The sequence below is a fragment of the Mesoplodon mirus genome, assembly GCF_964341445.2.
Source record: "Mesoplodon mirus genome assembly, chromosome: 3".
Classification (NCBI taxonomy): domain Eukaryota; kingdom Metazoa; phylum Chordata; class Mammalia; order Artiodactyla; family Ziphiidae; genus Mesoplodon; species Mesoplodon mirus.
In genome coordinates, this window is record NC_138978.1 from 134853798 (window position 1) to 134873902 (window position 20105).

Consider the following 20105-nt stretch of genomic DNA (forward strand, 5'->3'; position numbering starts at 1 on the left):
CAGACGTGAACGCACCGTGCAACACTGACACACAGAGTACCACAGTAGTTGCCATCAGCTCACACTGAGGTTATTTAAGGCTAAGACATTGGCTTGAGGCTCATTTCGTGGCTGTTAGGTGCTGGGATTCATTGCCCCCACCAGCCCAAGTGGGAGGAGTGGGTGGGGAGTGCCTCCACTTCAGGCCCAGTGACAGAGAGTTCAATGGGCTTCTGAGAGTGCTTGACAGCAGTCACCTACCCCGGGAGACACACTGGACCATGAACTTCCAGGCCTCAGAATTACAAAGGGCAAGAGACAGGCCATCTAGCTATGGATGGGGCATTGAAAAGGAGGTGGCTATGTTCTGTGGCCTACTTTCAGGGCAAAGAGTGCATGAATGTTTCTAAGCCATGTGTGAGAGGTAGTCCTGTCTTAGAAGGCAGGCTGGAGGGGCAAACGGCATTGCAAAGAGAAGCTAAAGGTACAAATCAAGGGCTATGGCATTTGCCAGCCCCAGCAAAAGTGTGCTGCAGGTGAGAGATCCCCACAGGAGATCTCGCAGGGGAGAGGTCCTCCAAAGCATCCACAAAAGTACCTGAGAAATACAGTAAACTTTAAACCTCTGCCAAGTCCAGAGAATGGCAACACTAGATCATCACAGTGGTACCAGTAGGGTAAGAATGTCAGCACTCTCCTTTCCGCTCTGAGGCAGACACAGAATAACAAGGTGGAGAAAGAAGGCACTCACACTTATTTCACAGAAGCTGGGGGAAAGGGGAAGCCTTCAAGACCTTAAACCAAGCTTGGAGTTTCGACTATTACTTGGATGCACATTCTTATTAATAAACTGAGACTTTTTGAATTACCCAAGAGTGACAAACAAGACTGTGAAACTTGCCTGAATTTTTATTATTATACCACAAAGTAGACTTTAAAAGATAAAAAAGAGTTGCATTATGACACAATGTGTTACATTTTTATTACTTTGGTTGAAAGTTGGATATTTTTCCAATATTTACTTGGCAATTGTATTTCTAGTCTTTATGAATTATATTTATGTCCTGTCCATATTTAGATATTAGGATCTCAGTGATTTTCTCATTGACCTCTGTGATACACTTCTGTACCCTTTTGTCATGAGTATCAGTGTTTGCTCAACAGGCTACTCTACATTTAGAGCTTTATGAAATTAAATGGAAAAACTAATGCCAGATTTTACTTTCTATTCAATTAGACATGTGATCCAGAAACTTCGACTTTTCCATCTAAATTCTAAGTTGTATTTAAGCCAAATTCTATGCCTTTACTACACAACTATTTTAGCCAGAGTAACACTTCTCAAACTTTCTTCCACTTAGTGGCAGAGCTTCCTATTAAACTACTTGTTTGTTGACCCTTTAAATCCTCAAAATTATCTCATTATAGTCTCCCAGAAAACTACTGCAAAGAGATATATTTGCATTTTAAATTGAAGTTAAACCCTTGATAATGGGAAACATCTTAAATAGAACTGCAGAAATGGGTTTTTTCATTGTATTTTCAATAATTTGGCAGTACAGAGAAAAATTCAAGCATTATATTAAAAAGTATTCATATGTTGTACCAGGGCCTAGGTCCTTACATAACATCATAGGGCACTTTTAGTGCCTAAATAATTAGAGGTCAGTACAAAAAGAATTGAACTGAGCCATAGTTTTGACTATGCCCAAGTACTCCCATTTTTTCAATCTTTGATAAATTGAATTAATTTGAAACTCTTTTTCATCTGCTTGATCCTCCTTCCTCATCCATATCAGCCCAATGCTGATACTCTCTGCTGATAAAGAATAAAAGTATCATCTGTTCCTGTCAACATGCTGTACTGTGTCTAGACTAGATTGGTGTGGTTTGGGCCATTCCAGTCACGACCATATTTGGTCTATTTTCAACAGAATTTCAGAGTGTTCCCTACTCTACTAATACAGCCTTCATCTTTTCTCTTCTTTCTCTTTACCAAAGAGTCTAGTAGAAATTACTTGAATTAATTCAACTTCTCAATAGCTCCTTCTGAAAATATCCTGCACATTCATTTATTCATTCATTCACTCATTCAACAAATACATATGAAACATCTACTCTATAACTGGCAGTGCCTGTCCATACCTTCATTTTGTTTCCTAGACAATTAAAGAAAATTGCATTTACCTATAATAAAGGATGTGTAAATTCTTAGTGAACATTCATCTTAAAAATATCACTCTGCTCCTGCTTTATTCGTTAGTTTACCTAATGAGGTTAAAAATATGTTTTCCAACAGGGGTCATATTTTGAAAAGAACAAAGTTTAGATGACTACAATCAATAAAACAAGTAGAGGCTGATTCAGCCTTCTGCATATATATAGAGGAGAGCTGACTGATGGGGCTTGAAATTTGATTCAAAGTGATTCCATAGGAAATCTGAAATTATTTAATTAGGTATTTAAGAAAATTCAATCTTTCTCTCATGAAGAGATACCCTCAGGAATGTTGTACATACATTACAATCTCTTTCACCAACTGCTGAAAACATTTTAGATATTTTGTTAAAATCACAATGGCCTGTACATTAAGAGTTTCTTCAGGAGAGAGTGTAAATTATATCCAATTAGGAAATTACATCATATCAATTTTGTTTTTCAATTTTGTACATTTTGAAAATTAATAATTTTAAAAATCAGTAATTTTGTAAATCTACATATGAAAATTAGTAATATTAATAGACAAATAAAATTACCATAGTAGATTATAGAAAGATGTGCTCTAAAATCTATCCTAGGTTTTTAGTGTTTGTAGTAATATTAGCATCATCCCAAGGTTGGTCTCTCCTTTGCCATGACTTTCATACAGGAAATCTTAGAGGCCAGAAATTCAATAAATAGCATCAGTGTTTTCAGTGGCCTCAGATTTTTTGCATAAGTTATTTCCTCACTGATATAGCTGGATTTCATTATCAAAAACTGAAGGTGGCACAGATTAGTGCAAAAGTTGTATTTATAAGAGATCCCCCAGGGCTAGCCTTACAAAAAGTGATATTTGACACTCTTTATCCAATGGATTTATTTGGCATCTAGAATTGATAGAGTTTATCTTGAATTTTATGAGGCTCAAATACCATATGTTATGGAAAATTACAAAAATATTATGGAAATGAGATTTTCCAGAGGGCTCTGAATAACTTTTTTGTTTTTGGTTGGTCATATTTTGTTTATTTTAATTTAACTTTTATTGTATATTGGAGTACAGTTGATTTACAATATTGCCTTAGTTTCAGGTGTACAGCAAAGTGATTCAGTTATACACATACAAATATCCATTCTTTTTCAGATTCTTTTCCCATATAAGTTATTACAGAATATTGAATAGAGTTCCCTGGCTATACAGTAGGCCCTTGTTGATTATCTATTTTATATATAGTAGTGTGTATATGTTAATCCCAAACTCCTAATTTATCCCTCCCCACCACCTTTCCCCCTGGTAACCATAAGTTTGTTTTCAAAGTCTGTGAGTTTGTTTTGTAAATAATTCATTTGTATCATTTTTTTTGATTCCACATATAAGTGGTATCGTGATATTTGTCTTCCTCTGTATGACTTATTTCACTTAGTATGATAATCTCTTTTTTTTTACATCTTTATTGGAGTATAATTGCTTTACAATGGTGTGTTAGTTTCTGCTTTGTAACAAAGTGAATCAGTTATACATATACATATGTTTCCATAGCTCTTCCCTCTTGCGTCTCCCTCCCTCCCACCCTCCCTATCCCACCCCTCTAGGTGGTCACAAAGCACCGAACTGATCTCCCTGTGCTATGTGGCTGCATCCCACTAGCTATCGATTTTACATTTGGTAGTGTATATATGTCCATGCCTCTCTCTTGCTTTGTCACAGCTTACCCTTCCCCCTCCCCATATCCTCAAGTCCATTCTTTAGTAGGTCTGTGTCTTTATTCCTGTTTTACCCCTAGGTTCTTCATGACATTTTTTTTCTTAAATTCCATATATATGTGTTAGCATATGGTATTTGTCTTTCTCTTTCTGACTTACTTCACTCTGTATGACAGATTCTAGGTCTATCCACCTCATTACAAATAGCTCAATTTCATTTCTTTTTATGGCTGAGTAATATTCCATTGTATATGTGTGCCACATCTTCTTTATCCATTCATCCGATGATGGACACTTAGGTTGTTTCCATCTCCGGGCTATTGTAAATAGAGCTGCAATGAACAATGTGGTACATGACTCTTTTTGAATTATGGTTTTCTCAGGGTATATGCCCAGTAGTGGGATTGCTGGATCATATGGTAGTTCTATTTTTAGTTTTTTTAAGGAACCTCCACACTGTTCTACATAGTGGCTGTATCAATTTACATTCCCACCAACAGTGCAAGAGGGCTCCCTTTACTCTACACCATCTCCAGCATTTACTGTTTGTAGATTTTTTGATGATGGCTATTCTGAATAGTGTGAGGTGATACCTTGTTATAGTTTTGATTTGCACTTCTCTAATAATTAGTGATGTTGAGCATTTTTTCATGTGTTTTTTGGCCATCTATATGTCTTCTTTGGAGAAATGTCTGTTTAGATCTTCTGCCCATTTTTTGATTGTGTTCTTTGTTTTTTTGATATTGAGTTGCATAAGCTGTTTGTATATTTTGGAGATTAACCCATTGTCCATCACTTCATTTGCAAATATTGTTTCCCATCCTCTGGGTTGTCTTTTTGTTTTGTTTATGGTTTCCTTTGCTGTGCAAAAGCTTGTAAGATTATTAGGTCCCCTTTGTTTATTTTTGTTTTTATTTTCATTACTCTAAGAGGTGGATCCAAAAAGATATTGCTGCGATTTATGTCAAAAATTGTCCTACCTATTACTTCCTCTAGGAGTTTTATAGTATTCAGTATTCTATTTAGATCTCTAATGGATTGGTGTCTTGGATTCCTCTTATTTCTTTTTCTTCTCTGATTGCTGTGGCTCAGACTTCCAAAACTATGTTGAATAAAAGTGTGGAAATCTTTGTCTTGTTCCTGATCTTAGAGGAAATGCTTTCAGTTTTTCACCATTGAGTATGACGTTACCTGTCGGTTTGTCATATATGGCCTTTATTTTGTTGAGGCACGTTCCCTCTATGCCCACTTTCTTGAGAGTTTTTATCATAAATGGGTGTTGAATTTTGTCAAAATAATTTTCTGCATCTATTGAGATGATCATTTGTTTATTTTTGGTTTTATTGCCATTATTCTAGGAGATGGCTCGAAAAAGATATTTCTGTGATTTATGTCAGAGTGTTCTACCTATGTTTTCCTCTAATTGTTTTATAGTATTCAGTCTTACATTTAGGTCTTTAATCCATTTTGAGTTTGTTTTTTGAATGGTGTTAAAGAAATTTCTAATTTCTCTTTTTACATGTAGCTGTCTAGTTTTCCCAGCACCACTTATTGAAGAGACTGTCTTTTCTCCATTGTATGTTCTTTCCTCCTTTGTCATAGATTAATTGACCATAGGTGCATGGGTTTATTTCTGGGCTTGCTATCCTGTTTCATTGATCTATATTTCTGTTTTAGTGCGAGTACCATACTGTTTTGATTGCTCTAGCTTTGCAGTATAGTCAGAAGTCAAGGAGCTTGATTCCTCCAGCTCCGTTTTTCTTTCTCAAGATTGCTTTGGCTATTCAGGGTCTTTTGTGTTGCCATACAAATTTTATGATTTTTTTGTTCTAGTTCTGTGGAAAATGCCGTTGGTAATTTGACAGGGATTGATTGAATCTGTAAATTACCTTGTGTAGTACAGTCATTTTGACAATACTGATTCTTCCAATTCAAGAACATGGTATATATTTACATCTGTTTGTGTCATCTTCAGTTTCTTTCATCAGCATCTCATAGTTTGGGGAGTACAGGTATTTTGTCTTCTTAGGTAAGTTTATTCCTAAGTATTTGATTATTTTTCATGAAATGGTAAATGCGATTGTTTCTTTAATTTCTCTTTCTGATCTTTTGTTGTTGTTGTATAAAAGTGGAACAGATTTCTGTGTATTAATTTTGTATCCTGCAACTTTACTGAATTCATTGATTATCTCTAGCAGTTTTCTGGTAGCATCTTTAGAATTTTCTATGTATAGTATCATGTCACCTGCAAACAGTGACAATTTTCCTTATTCTTTTCCAACTTGGATTCCTTTCATTTCTTTTTCTTCTCTGATTGCCATGGCTAGGACTTCCAAAACTATGTTGACTAAAAGTGGTGAGAGAGGAAATCCTTGTCTTGTTCCTGATCTTAGAGGAAATGCTTTCAGCTTTTCACCATTGAATATGATGTTACCTGTAAGTTTGTCATATATTGCCTTTATTATGCTGAGGTATGTTCCCTCTGTGCCCACTTTCTGGAGAGTTTTTATCATAAATTGGTGTTGAATTTTGTCAAAAGCTTTTTCTGCATCTATTGAGATGATCATATGATGTTTGTTCTTCAAATTATTAATGTGCTGTATCACACTGATTGATTTGTGGATATTAAAATATCCTTGCACATCTGAAATAAATCCTATTTGATCATGGTTTATGGTCCTTATAAGGTATTGTTGGATTCAGATGGCTAGTATTTTGTTGAGGATTTTTGTGTATATGTTCATCAGTGATATTGGCCTGTAGTTTTCTTTTTTTTGTGATATCTTTGTCTGGTGTTGGTATCAGGGTGATGGTGGCCTCATAGAATGAGTTTGGGTGTTTTCCTTCCTCTGCAATTTTTTGGAATAGTTTCAGAAGGATAGATGTTAACCCTTCTCTAAATGTTTGATAAAATTTGCCTGTGAAGCCATTTGTTCCTGGCCTTTTGTTTGTTGTGATTCACAGTTTCAATTTCAGTGCTTGTGATTGGTCTATTCATATTTTCCATTTCTTCCTGATTCAGTCTTGGGAGATTGTACCTTCTACAAAATTGTCCTTTTCTTTTAGGCTGTCCATTTTATTGGTGTATAGTTGCTTGTAGTAGTGTCTTATAGTTCTTTGTATTTCTGTGGTGTCTGTTGTAACTTCGCCTTTTTCATTTCTAATGTTATTGATTTCAGTCCTCTCCCTTTTTTTCTTGATGAGTCTGGCTAAAGGTTTATCAGTTTTGTTTATCTTTTCAAAGAACCATCTTTTAGTTTCATAGATGTTTTCTATTGTTTTCTTAGTCTGTATTTAATTTATTTCTGCTCCCATCTTTATGTTTTCTTTCTTCTACTAACTTTGGGTTTTGTTTGTTCTTCTTTCTCTAGTTGATTTAGGTGTAGGTTTAAGTTGTTTATTTAAGATTTCCCTTGTTTCCTGAGGTAAGACTGTATTGCTATAAACTTCCCTTTTAGAACTGCTTTTGCTGCACCCCATAGGTTTTGGATTGTCATGTTTTCCTTGTCATTTGTCTTTAAGTATTTTTTAATTTTCTCTTTGATTTCTTCAGTGATCCATTGATTGTTTAGTGACATAATATTTCACCTCCACGTGTTTGTGTTTTTTTTCTTGTGGTTGATTTCTAATGTCATAGCAATGTGGTCAGAAAAGATATTTGATATGATTTCAATTTTCTTAAATTTATAAAGGCTTGCTTTGTGGTCCAGCATGTGTTCTATCTTAGAGAATGTTCCATGTGTACTTGAGAAGAATGTGTATTCTGCTGCTTTGGGATGGAATGTTTTATAAATATCAATTAAGGCCATCTAGTCTAATGTGTCATTTAAGGCCTTATTGTGTTTCCTTATTGATTTTCTGTCTGAGTGTTCTCTCCATTGATGTAAGTGAGGTGTTAAAGTCCCCCACTATTATTCTTTTACTGTTGATTTTTCCTTTAATACTGTTAGCATTTGCCTTATATATTGAGATCCTCCTATGTTGGGTGAACATAAATTTGCAATTGTTTTGTCATCTTCTTGGATTCATCCCTTGATCATTATGTAGTGTCCTTCTTTGCCTCTTGTAACAGTCTTTATTTTTACATCTATTTTGTCTGATATGAGTATTACTACTCCAGCTTTGTTTTTTTAATTCCATTTGCATAGAATATCTTTTTCCACCCCTTCACTTTCAGTCTATATGTGTCCCTAGATCTGAAATGGGTCACTTTTACATGGCATATATGCAGGTCTTGTTTTTGTATCCATTCAGCCAGTCTATGCCTTTCTTTGTAGTAGTATTTTATCCATTTACATTTAAGGTAATTATCAATATGTATGTTCTTATTGGTATTTTGTTAATTGTTTTTGATTTCTTTAGGTAGGTCTTTTTTCTTCCCTTCCTATTTTATTCTCTTCTCTTGTGATTTGATGAGTATCTTTAGTGTTGTGTTTTATTATGTTTTTTCTTTTGTGTGTGTGTATCTATTGTAGATTTTTGAGTGAGGTTCCCATGTGGTTTTTATTTAGCTATATATATATATATATATATATATATATATATATATATATATATATATTCATATATATATACACATATATATGTATATATGTGTGTATATATATATATATATATGATTTTTTCAAATTGCTGGTCTCTTCAAATGCATATCCAACATCCTGGATTTGTGTTCTCCTCATGATTGCTGGTTTTAATATCATATTTGCATGTGGATGATTTCCAACCTTTACTGTATGTTTGCCTTTACTGGTGAACTTTCCCATTCGTAATTTTGTTTGTTTCTTTCTTTCTAGTTGTTGCCTCTTCTTTTCTGCCTAGAGAAATTCCTTTAGCATTTGTTGTAAAGCTGGTTTGGTGGTGCTGAATTCTCTTAACTTTTGCTTGTCAGTAAAACTTTACATTTCTCCTCAAGTCTGAATGAGAGCCTTGCTGGGTAGAGTATTCTTAGTTATAGTTTTTTTCCTTTCATCATTTAAATATATCATGTCACTCCCTTCTGGCCTGCAGAGTTTCTGCTGAAAAATCAGCTGATAGCCTTATTGGGATTCCCTTGCATGTTATTTATTGCTTTTCCCTTGTTGCTTTTAGTATTTTCTCTTTGCCTTTAATTTTTGTTAGTTTGGTTAATATGTGTCTCTGCATATTGCTCCTTGGTTTTATCCTGTATGGGACTCTCTGTGCTTCCTGGACTTGAGTGAGTGTTTCCTTTTCCATGTTAAGGAAGTTTTCTTCTAATATCTGTTCAAATATTTCCCCAGGTCCTTTACTCTCTCTCTTCTCCTTCTGAGACCCCTATAATGCGAATGTTGGTACATTTAATGTTGTCCCAGAGCTCTCTGTGACAGTCTTCATTCATTTTCAATCTTTTTTCTTTATTCTGTTCCATGGCAGTGATTTCCCCCAATCTGTCTTCCAGCTCACATGTCTGTTCTTATGCCTCATTTATTCTGCTAATTATTCCTTCTAGTATATTTTTCATTTCAGTTATTTTATTGTTCATCTCTGTTTTTTGTTCTTTGAATTATCTACCTCTTTTTTAAACATTTGTTTTATCTTCCTGGTCTGTGCCTTCATTCTTTTTCTGAGATCTTGGGTCATCTTTATGATCATTACTCCAAATTCTTTTTCAGGTAGATTGCCTATCTACACTTCACCTAGTTGTTCTTCTGGGGTTTTATCTTGTTCCTTCATCTGGAACATATTTCTCTGCCATCTCATTTTGCCTAACTTTCTGTTTGTGGTCTCTCTTCTGCAGGCTGCAGGATTATACTTCCTCTTGCTCCTGGTGTTTGCCCCCTGGTGGTTAGGTTCTTCCAGGGACTTGTGCAGGCTTCCTGGTAGGAGAGACTGGGGCCTGCCCACTGGTGGGGGGAGCTGGGTGTTGTCCCTCTTGTGGGCAGGGCCATGTCAACAGGTGTGTTAAGAGGAGGCTGTGAGCTCAGGACGACTTTTGGCAGCCTGTCTGCTGATGGATGGGGCTGTGTTCTCACCTTGTTGGTTGTTTGGCCTGAGGCGTCCCAGTACTGGAGTCAGCAGGCTGTTGGGTGGGGTTGGGTCTCAGTGCCAAAATGGCAGCCTCCTTGAGAGCTCACACTGATGAATATTCCCTGGCCCTCTGCTACCAGTGTCCTTGTCCTCACCATGTACCACAGCCCACCCATGCCTCCCCAGGAGACCCTCTAAGACTCGCAGGTAGATCTGGCCCAGGCTCCTGTGGAGTCACTGCTTTGTCCTGGATGCCAGGGTACATGAAACCTTGTGTGCACCCTTCAAGAGTGGCGTGTCTGTTTCCCCCAGTCCTGTGGAGCTCCTTCACTCAAGTCCCCTGGCCTTCAAAGCCCAATTCTCTCATGGTTCCTCCTCCTGATGCCAGACCCTCAGACTGGAGAGCCTGATGTCTGGCTCAGAAGTCTCACTACTGTGGGAGAACTTCTGAGATATAATTGTTTTCCAGTTTGTGGGTTGCCCACCTGGTGGGTATGAGATTTGATTATATTGTGAAAACGCCCCTTCTCATCATGGCTTCCTGTTTGTCTTTGGATGTAGAATATCTTCTTTTGTAGGTTACAGTCCTTATTGTCAGTGGTTGTTCTGCAGATAGTTGTGATTTTGGTATTTTGTGAGAGAGCTCCAGTCCTTCTACTTCGACATCTTATCTCCTCCCTTCTGAGTGTCTTGATATTAACATGAGAGTCACTAATATTCCTGAAATCACTGAAGAAATTTGACTGTTTGATGGCAAAGCTGCTGTCAACGTCCTCTTTCTGTCTGTCATTTTTCCTGTAAATCTTCTTCCCAGAAGGACTTTGCCTGGTAATGGAGAAAACAGAATCCTCAAGGAAAATTGAATTAAAAGGTTATTGGATTATAGTTAGGTCAGATGTTATACTCTCCTATCTCCTAGTGACAAAATGACTGATTGATGATTGATCCTTGTGGAATGCAGCAAAGAAGATGCTAAGAAGCCTTCAGTTTACATTAATAAATTATTTCAGTTGACAGTAGAATACGGAAATAATTGAATATGCAAATAGTGATTCCCTCTTCATGCAATTCTTTTTTAAAAAATCATGTTATTTGTATATCCAGATTTTAACATTCATTTGATCTTTTATTGAAAAGGCTTTATTTTTTCCCCTTATATTTTGAGGAAACTAAAATTGTGACAACTATTTAATGAAATAAAGGAAATGGTTACCAAGTTTCTAAACATATCTATTTTCTTATAACACCTGTTTATATTACCGCTATGTTTGAATTTCAGTAATGATGTTACAGATTATTTATTTTGTCCAAAAAAAAGATAAAAAGAGAAAATTACAACTTGGGGAAAAATGACAAAGACCAACATGTCTTGGCTTATATGCTCTATTTTTATTTTTAGTGTCTCAATATAAATAAGCAGGTGAGAGATGATTGATTTTTTTTCCCTTACAGCGGTTTACCTCTGCAAAAGAACAATGCAAAACAAAGCAAGGCTGGAGCTAGCCGACTATGAAGCTGTAAGTACCAAGGACTTCCTGACAAAGAAAGGTATAAAATGAGCAAGAATAAGGCCTACAGTCATTTCTGGGCACTCTTAACTTTCTACATTCATGGATCTTAGGGATCAGATTTCCAGGGAAGGGCAGCATAATGATTTAACATATCCCTTACTTGCTTACTTCCTCTCATCATTCACACTGAGCATGGTGAAATTCTAAATACACAAACTCAGAGAAGAAGGAGGAAGCATATCTTATTTGCTAAAATTGACTTAAATGTAAAAACTTATATATATGTATATATATGCTGTATATAATGAAGATATCCAAACTTAGAGAATTATAGAGCATTTACACTGGGAAAATGGTTTTTGCAAAACCTTTATGTTGGTCACCATCAGCAGGTTAAATTAATCTCATGTAGTTTGTTCAGATGTTTGCTATGTTCTGATTTACTAAATTTGAAGCACTGTCTACAAGTGGGTAGTAGGGGGCTGAGGGTTTACACTTTTCTCAGGAACTGGATAGACTGATTGAATCAGTAGTAGAGAGTATTGCTTTACTGATCCTTAGTAAACTGAACACAGGAAAATCCAATGGATTAGTCTTGAGCACTTTTTTATATAAGGTGAGTTTAGTATTTTTTATTTTTAGTTATGTTCTCCAATATTAATATTTGTAATAGGTTTTCCTGTGTCCTCTGTGACTGTTAATATGAGTATTAGCTGCATTCAGTGAGCATGACTTATCATTCCAAGTACACTTACTCCTTTAGAAATTCTGATTTGTTTTTTTGGTAAGTACATATGGTAGATAAAATAGAAGGGAGTAGTAAAGCTGAGCACCAGAATGTCTTCACCATGGTATATTTTTCAGGAGAGCTTGGCCAGGCTGCAGAGGGCATTTGCTCGGAAGTGGGAGTTCATTTTTATGCAAGCAGAAGCACAAGCAAAGTGAGTCCTTGTGAGTCTTTTGGAAGATTTGTCCAAGTTGTGGCCTTCTGTCCAGAGAGGCACTACAATTAACACTACTTATTATTCATTGTTATGATATTAACAGAGTGGACAAGAAGAGAGACAAGATTGAAAGAAAGATCCTTGATAGTCAGGAGAGAGCATTCTGGGACGTACACAGACCCGTGGTAAGCAAGCGCACCAACGTTGTCTAACTTCATAATCTCAGCCTTTGGAAAGTAAAGGAAGAATGCAGAATGCAGTAACTCCATCACTTGTCCCAAAGACTTGGTGAATTATTTAAGAATTTTTGTGTAAGATGACTAAAGTTCAATAGTATAATATTTTTTAAAACTATACATTTTTCTAACATGACATTACTTGCTTGCTCATTCTTTGCTTTTGAGGTGCTTGATACTTTCATACACTTGAAAGAAAGAAGACTGCAACAAAGCAGTTTTGCATGGCTTATGATCTACATTATGCATTGTGAGGCCACATGCATAAGTATTGCAAGGATATGAAGTAGGATTTTTCCTTGCTTGTTTGTTTGTTTTAAGCCATCTCTAGAAACTGGTTAATACATTATGTTCTCATGTTTCTCCACTTTATGCCCCTGGACATCTGGTGGTCCATCTCTAGCCTAGTTTAACTTTGATGGCCTATATCCTCCTGGCAACCCAAGAGGACTCACTCCATGCCGGCTCCCCTAGAATGGACGTGGGCATCCATTCTACAGCAAAAACTCATGTTCTCCCAGCATGTCGATTGATCTCACCTCAACACACTTCCCTGCTCCATCCCCCCAGAATTACCCAGCCAGTCCCTTGCCTTCTATGTGCCCTGTTGGAAGCAGAACATGTTCACAGTTGTTTTTTGCTCTAACCAGTGTAAGTCAGGCTCCAGACCTCTGTGTCTCCACAGAGCAAGGAGCACATATGAGTGCTCTCCAAGGGGTCCCCTGCTGTACCCCTCATTAAGCTTTCAATTAGAAAGTCATCCCAAGGAGCACCTGGAGGCAGAAACCACCCTGAAGCCATTAGTTCCATGTCCCTTATTCAATTCGTGGATGCTTATGAGGGGCTTTATATCACTTAAAATGAACATGTTATGCAATACTTGGTTATTGTTTATTTTCTAGAGGGAAAAAAATAGAGCTTTGGGTTATCTGTATGCCTCTGAGAATGGAATGCACCTAATCCAACCCTACCTTCAACTATTTATTTTTTACATTACAACTCTGTATCCCATTTAAAAAGAAAAAAAATTTTTTGCAGTGGCCCCAGGTGCATGTGAAGTGATGACACTTGTCTGGAGGCCATGTCAGACACACAGGTCCTGCCTCGTATCTGGTTTTTAGAGTTCTAGGTCCTTAGTGAGAGTTAATACAGAGATGATGCTGGCAGGGACATTAGCAGCAAGACGCTATAAGAGCTTTTAATGGCTATTTCCCCAGCAAAATGCATAAGCTATATCTCTATTCATTGGCTGTAGTGTTAACTAAGCAATGATAAGAAGAGCTTTCTAAGATAACCATACCTCCAAAAAGTGTCCTTATTTTTATTTTGGTTTTGAAAAACTCTTATTACGAAAATGTGAACACACTACTACAAGTTTTTAAAGTGTAGAAATTAATATTCTCATTAGAATAAAAATCTCTACTCAGATTTAATAGATTCATAACACAATTTATATTTTCCTGGACTGCTTTAGCTTTATTACTATATAAAGTATCTTTATTTTCAAAAAACAGAAATGAAGTTATCCTATCAGTACTATTTGTTGAATTTTTTTTCATTTTATTTCTTCTTGCATAACCCTACTGTTAAACCTTTCCAAAAAATGTAGCAGAGAGCAATTAATCCTTATAAAGCTTTTACTAATTCAAGTAAAGGTGATGTGCTACATTGCATTTTGTTTGGTTTGCTTTGATTTGATCTGTGGCTTGATGCTGCCATTTATTTAGTTAAAATAGGTTGGAAACTATTAGCCAGAAGTGTAGTAGGGAAGAGGAAATCTCAAAAACAAGCTCAGAATCTTTAAAGTATACTTAAATTTAATGTAAAATATTATATTACATGAACTTAGAGATGTAGAAAATATATGCAGTGTGATTTAGTTTTTTTAAATGACGTCACTTAACACAGTATACTCATTTTATTGCATTTAATACCTTTATGAAATAAATTTAGCTTCTTTAAGCATGTCCGTGTTTACTCCAGAAAAAAAAAATTAAGGTCATAACACTGAAAAGGACTCTTCAGTTATCAAGGACTCAAGACAGAATTGCCACACACTAACTACTCAAGATGATAGTAGGGGAAATACCCCAAATTGTAGCAAATGTCAAAGATAATTTGGGATTTGGGTTAACTTGTGTATTTAGTGTTTTGATACTTTTATGAAGACTCTTCAAGGGCTAATGGATTCTTAGTCTATATTAATTGAATTTGAGCAACTAGTTAAATTGAAGTAAAAATTCTGTTTGTCACACTGCTGAAGGGTTTCATTGATACTAACTTCCTAGTACTTGTTTTAATAATATCAGATCATGGTCTTTTGAAGAGCAGGAGTTTGTCTGAAATTTTAAATACATTTCTGTAAATCTTTTTTCTTTGAATAAATTAGTTTGGAGCAGTCTGGTGAAGTGTGTGTGTGTGTGTGTTGTGTGTGTGTGCACACGCACACAAGAATACATTAAAATTTGGAGTTTAAAAGTGTCTGAAGAAGAGGTTATAGATTTGCATAAGAAGTTTAAGGAGTTCCATAAGATTCAAAGTTTTTGTAACCTACTGAGTTATATCAGAGTGATTCTGAAGCCCAATAATAGAGAGGAGCAATGAGATTCTTAAAATACAATGATCATGGAGCAAAAAAAAGAAGTCCAGTGAACTGGCCTTTCAAAATAGAATGGTGCTGGTGCTCTGGGTCTGAGGGGTGAAAAGCAACCAAACTTGTTCCACACAGCCCTACTATGGAGCCAGTTTATATCCTTTGCACAGACTTTGTTTTTGTTTTGTTTGTCTGTTACATTTTTTTTAGCTTTATTGAGGTGTAATTGACAAACTAAATTGTAAGATATTTAAATTGTACAGTATGGTGATTTTTTATACGTATTCATTGTGAAAGGTTTCCCACCATTGAGTTAACACTGACTGAGAGTTGATCTAAAGAGATGTAGTGTAGGGAATTTAGGCCAATTTAATTCTGGGCACATTCAGATGTGTGCACTGCAAGGTGGAGTCAATATAGAATGAATCACCTTTCCTCTCACCTTGGAAATCCACAGTGACCTGGTGGGATCACTGAGACGGTACTTTGAGACAGTACTGTGGGGGTACATTATTTATACCACAAACTATAAAGCACAAGACCACAATTATAAATATTCTTGCAGATACACTATGACAGGCACCACCTTGACACATTTTTATTGGGGGTTGGAGGGAACCTGGTATTTGGTCAAGGTACAGGTCTTTTTAAAATTTTTATTGAGGTATAACATACATACTAGAAATGCAAACCAAAATCACAATGAAATAGCACCTCACACCGGTTATAATGGCTGTTCTAAAAAGAGAAGAAGTAACAACTGTTGGTGAGGATGTGAAGCAAAAGTAATTCTTGTGCACTGGGAATTCTTGGTGGGAATGTAAATTGGTACAACCACTATGGAAACAGTATGGAGGTTTCTCAAAAAATTAAAAATAGAATTCCACTTCTGGGTATTTATCCAAAGTAAATAAAAACACGAACTTCAAAAGATATATGCACCCTCATGTTCAATGCAGCATTATTTACAATAGCCAAGACATAGATGTGACCTAAGTGTCCATTGATGGATGAGTGAATTAAAAAAACGTGGGACACAGGCATACCTCAGCAATATTGTAGGTTCAGTTCCTGAACACCTACAAAATTTTGGTGGTATATATAAAAGTTGTGTTTACATGATACTGTAGTCTATTAAGTGTTCAGTAGCATTACATCTAAAAAACAATGCCTTAATTTTAAAATACTTTGTTGCTAAAAAATGCTAACCATCATCAGAACCTTCAGCAAGTCATAGTAATAACATCAAAGATCACAGATCACCATAACAAATATAATAATAACAAAAAAGTTTGAAATATTGTGAGAATTACCAAACTGTGACTCAGAGACACAGAGGGAGCAAATGCTGCTGGAAGAATGGAGCTGACTGACTTACTTGGGTTGCCACAAATCCCTTCAATTTGTAAAATGATGCAATATCTGCAAAGCACAATAAAGAAAAGTGGATAAAATGAGGTGTGCCTGTATGTATGTATGTATGTGTTTGTGTATATATTTGTACATACATATACACATATATAATGGAATATTATTCAGCTATAAAACGAATGAAATATTGCCATCTGTGACAACGTAGGTGGAACTTGAGGACATAATGCTAAGTGAAATAAGTTAGACAGAGTATGACAAATACCATATGAGTTCACTTATATGTAGAATCTGAAAAACAAACTCATAGATACAGAAACAAACAAACTCATACAAACTGATTTGTGGTTGCCAGAGCCAGGGGGTTGGGAGGGTGGGAGAAATAGTGTGAAGGGGGTGAAAAGGTACAGACTTCCAGTTATAAAAGAAGTAAGTCCTGGGGATGTAATGTACAGAATGTTGACTATAGTTAATAATACCGAAGTGTATATTGGAAAGTTGCTAAGACAGTCAATTTAAAAAATATGCATCACAAGAAAAAAAATTTATAACTGTGTCGTGATGGATGTTATCTAGACTTATTGTGGTGATCATTTTACAATATATACAAGTATTGAATCATTATATTGTACATCTGAAATGAAAATAATGTTATATGTCAATTATATCTCAAAAATAATTTTTTTTTAATTTTTAGATTTTATTTTGGGTCTTTTTTGCTGTGCACGGGCTTTTTCTCTCTAGTTGTGGTGAGCGGGGACTACTCTTCATTGTAGTGCATGGGCTTTTCATTGCAGTGGCTTCTGTTGTTGCGGAGCACAGACTCTAGGCACGTGGGCTTCAATAGTTGCAGCACACGGGCTTCAGTAGTTGTGGCACACAGGCTTCAGTAGTTGTGGCACATGGGCTTAGTTACTCAGCAGTATATGGGATCTTCCTGGACCAGGGATCACACCCGTGTCCCCTGCATTGGCAGGTGAATTCTTAACCACTGCACCACCAGGGAAGTCCTGCTCAACAATAATTTTTTAAAGTATAACATACATACAGAAAACTACACAAAGCATAAGTGCACAATGAATTTTCATGAAATGAACACAGCCAAATCACCAGGATTTGATCACTAGTGACCATTCCAGTCACTACTCCCTAGGTCAATGGTAACTTCTCATACCATAGATAAATTTGCCTACTTTTAATCTGTATATAAATGGAATTATTAATATCACTCTTTTTATATTCAACCTCTTCTTTTGAGATTCTTTCATATTATTGCATGTAGTTGTAGTTTGTTTATTCTCATTACTGTATTAGTATTCTATTATGTGAGAGTAGAGGATTTCATTATATACTGATGTTAAATTAACGTCCACAGTGTTACTACTCCATTATTTTATCCATAATTTTGATATTCAATTTATTATTTTCACTAACTTGTTATGTTCATGATTCAACTTAAGTTACTCCAGACTTTTGTTTATCACACAAAACCATCAACTCAATCTCTTTAATTTAGGTTCAAAAGCAAAGCAGACCTCAAAATAAAATAGAAAAACAAGGTGAATGATAGTGTATCATATGGTATTATATATAATAAAAGAGTAATATTTTGTTATATATAGAACTCATACATCAATGAGAAAATGTCAAAGAAGTAAAAAATGTAATGGAAAACATTTATATTTTTACCTATTAAGTTTGCAAAGAATTTTTAAAAGGTAATATCATAACCATATATTTGCATACAATCTTACCATCTTAGGTCCAAAGGCCCATTTTAATTCTTTGTTTGTTGAGAGAGACATAAGTAAGTAGATAGGTAGGTAACTGGATAGATAGATAGATGATAGATGGGTAGATAGATAGATGACAGATAGATAGATAGATGATAGATAGATAGATAGATGATAGAAAGATAGAGGGACAGGCAGACATGTGTAGAAAAAAGACTGAAAAGATATATACACAAATATCAACAATAGTTATTTATGAGTGTTGAAATTCTGTTGATTTTCTTTTGCTAATCTGTTTTAAAATTAAAATTTAATGAATGTTTAGATATACAGCAAGAAAAATTAATAATAGTTTTAAAAAGTGAATCAGGACTTCCAGTCTAGCATATAAAGAACTTGGAAGTTGTCACTCCTGTTCTCACAATAAGAAAAAAAGCTGAATAAAGTGAAAATCAACAATTTTTCTTAGATTCATCTCAGAATGAGGTCACTGGGCAAAATACTGTTAGTCCCCAAAACTGGAGAGACAGACAGGCAAATACAACTTACCAGAACAGAAGCCCAAGAGCAGAAACCTCTGAGGAACCAATGCTGGGGTAAGAAATCCTAAACTGTAAGCGACAAATTGCTGGAAGTTCAGACTAGACAGACTTGAGCTGAGTCTTAAGGGGACAACACACATTTTTGTGAGTTTTACCTCCATGAACTCTACCAGATTCTCACAATGAAGTTTGAAGAAAAATCCCTTTGTACATCTCTCAGGGGAAGGGGAAGAGAAACTATTTTGAAATACACTCAGGATATTCTCTTCTTCTTAACAAGACCTGCCTTTAAGAGAAACTGATCAGGGTTGTACCAGAGCCACAACATGAGGGAAGGGAAATACCCAACTTCAATCCTGGTCTTACCAAAATGAGGGGGAAAAAATCTGAGAGGAATTTGTAAAGGTCATAGCCCTGGGGCACAGGCTCACTAAAAGATTGAGACCTAATCACAGGACTATAGGATGCTTCCCCTCCCCCTACACCTTACCACAACATTAACAGAGCCTAAATAACAACAGAGAATTGCAAAGGAAAGAACTGCACATCTCAGGCCTTATTTAAGAAGCCTCAGGGAAACCCAAAGACAACTGGGAAGACAAAAACAAGGAAACCAGATGAAAGTTTAGCCTCTGATACAGCAAAAGAAAACAATAATTACAGCTTACCCCTAGCCAGATATACATAAAACCACACAATAAACACCTATTTATCTCAGTTTCTTTTACCCAGTAGGTCATGTCTTGATTTCAATAAAAAATTGCACATACAGTAAAAGAAAATAAAAACAGCTCAGAGACACATTAAACATCAGAATCAGACTCAGATATGGCAGAAATGCTGAAATTATCAAACCAAGAACTTGAAACAAGTAAGTATGATGAATGTGCTAATGGAGGAAGTGAAAAGCATAAAAGAATAAAGAATAGAGGTACACTATAAGCATAAGCACAGAAACTCTAAGAATCAAAAGGAAATGTTAGAATAAAAAAATACCATAACATTAATGAAGAATGCCTTTGATGCGCTCATCAATAGACTGGACACGGACAAGCAGATGATCAGTGAGCTTGAAGGAACGTCAATAGAAATTTCCAGAACTCAAGTGCAAGGAGGAAAAAGACAGTGAAAAAGATAGAATATCCAAGAGCTGTAAAATAATTACTAAAGGTGTAACATACATGTAATAGGAATACCAGAAAGAGAAAGGAAGAGAAGAAATATCTGAAGCAGTGATGACCAATAGTTTCCAAAAATTAATACCAAACTGAGAACTGGAAGCTCAGAGAGTACCAACCAGAG

At 35.7% G+C, this 20105-nt stretch overlaps 1 protein-coding gene across 2 annotated transcripts in view; it reads left to right on the forward strand.

Annotated features, from left to right (window-relative positions):
* RGS7 (regulator of G protein signaling 7) overlaps positions 1-20105 on the forward strand; it is a gene marked incomplete at its 5' end in the record, with an annotated part of 632276 nt that overhangs the window by 524716 nt on the left and 87455 nt on the right. Inside the window, 3 exons of one of the 2 annotated variants that reach the window (XM_082612717.1) lie at positions 11326-11390; positions 12249-12325; positions 12432-12513. The exons of the other annotated variant lie outside the window; for it this stretch is intronic. Coding sequence (XP_082468843.1) covers positions 11326-11390; positions 12249-12325; positions 12432-12513 — 224 coding nt within the window. The remainder of the gene's footprint in view (positions 1-11325; positions 11391-12248; positions 12326-12431; positions 12514-20105) is intronic. 2 annotated transcript variants of the gene reach the window in all.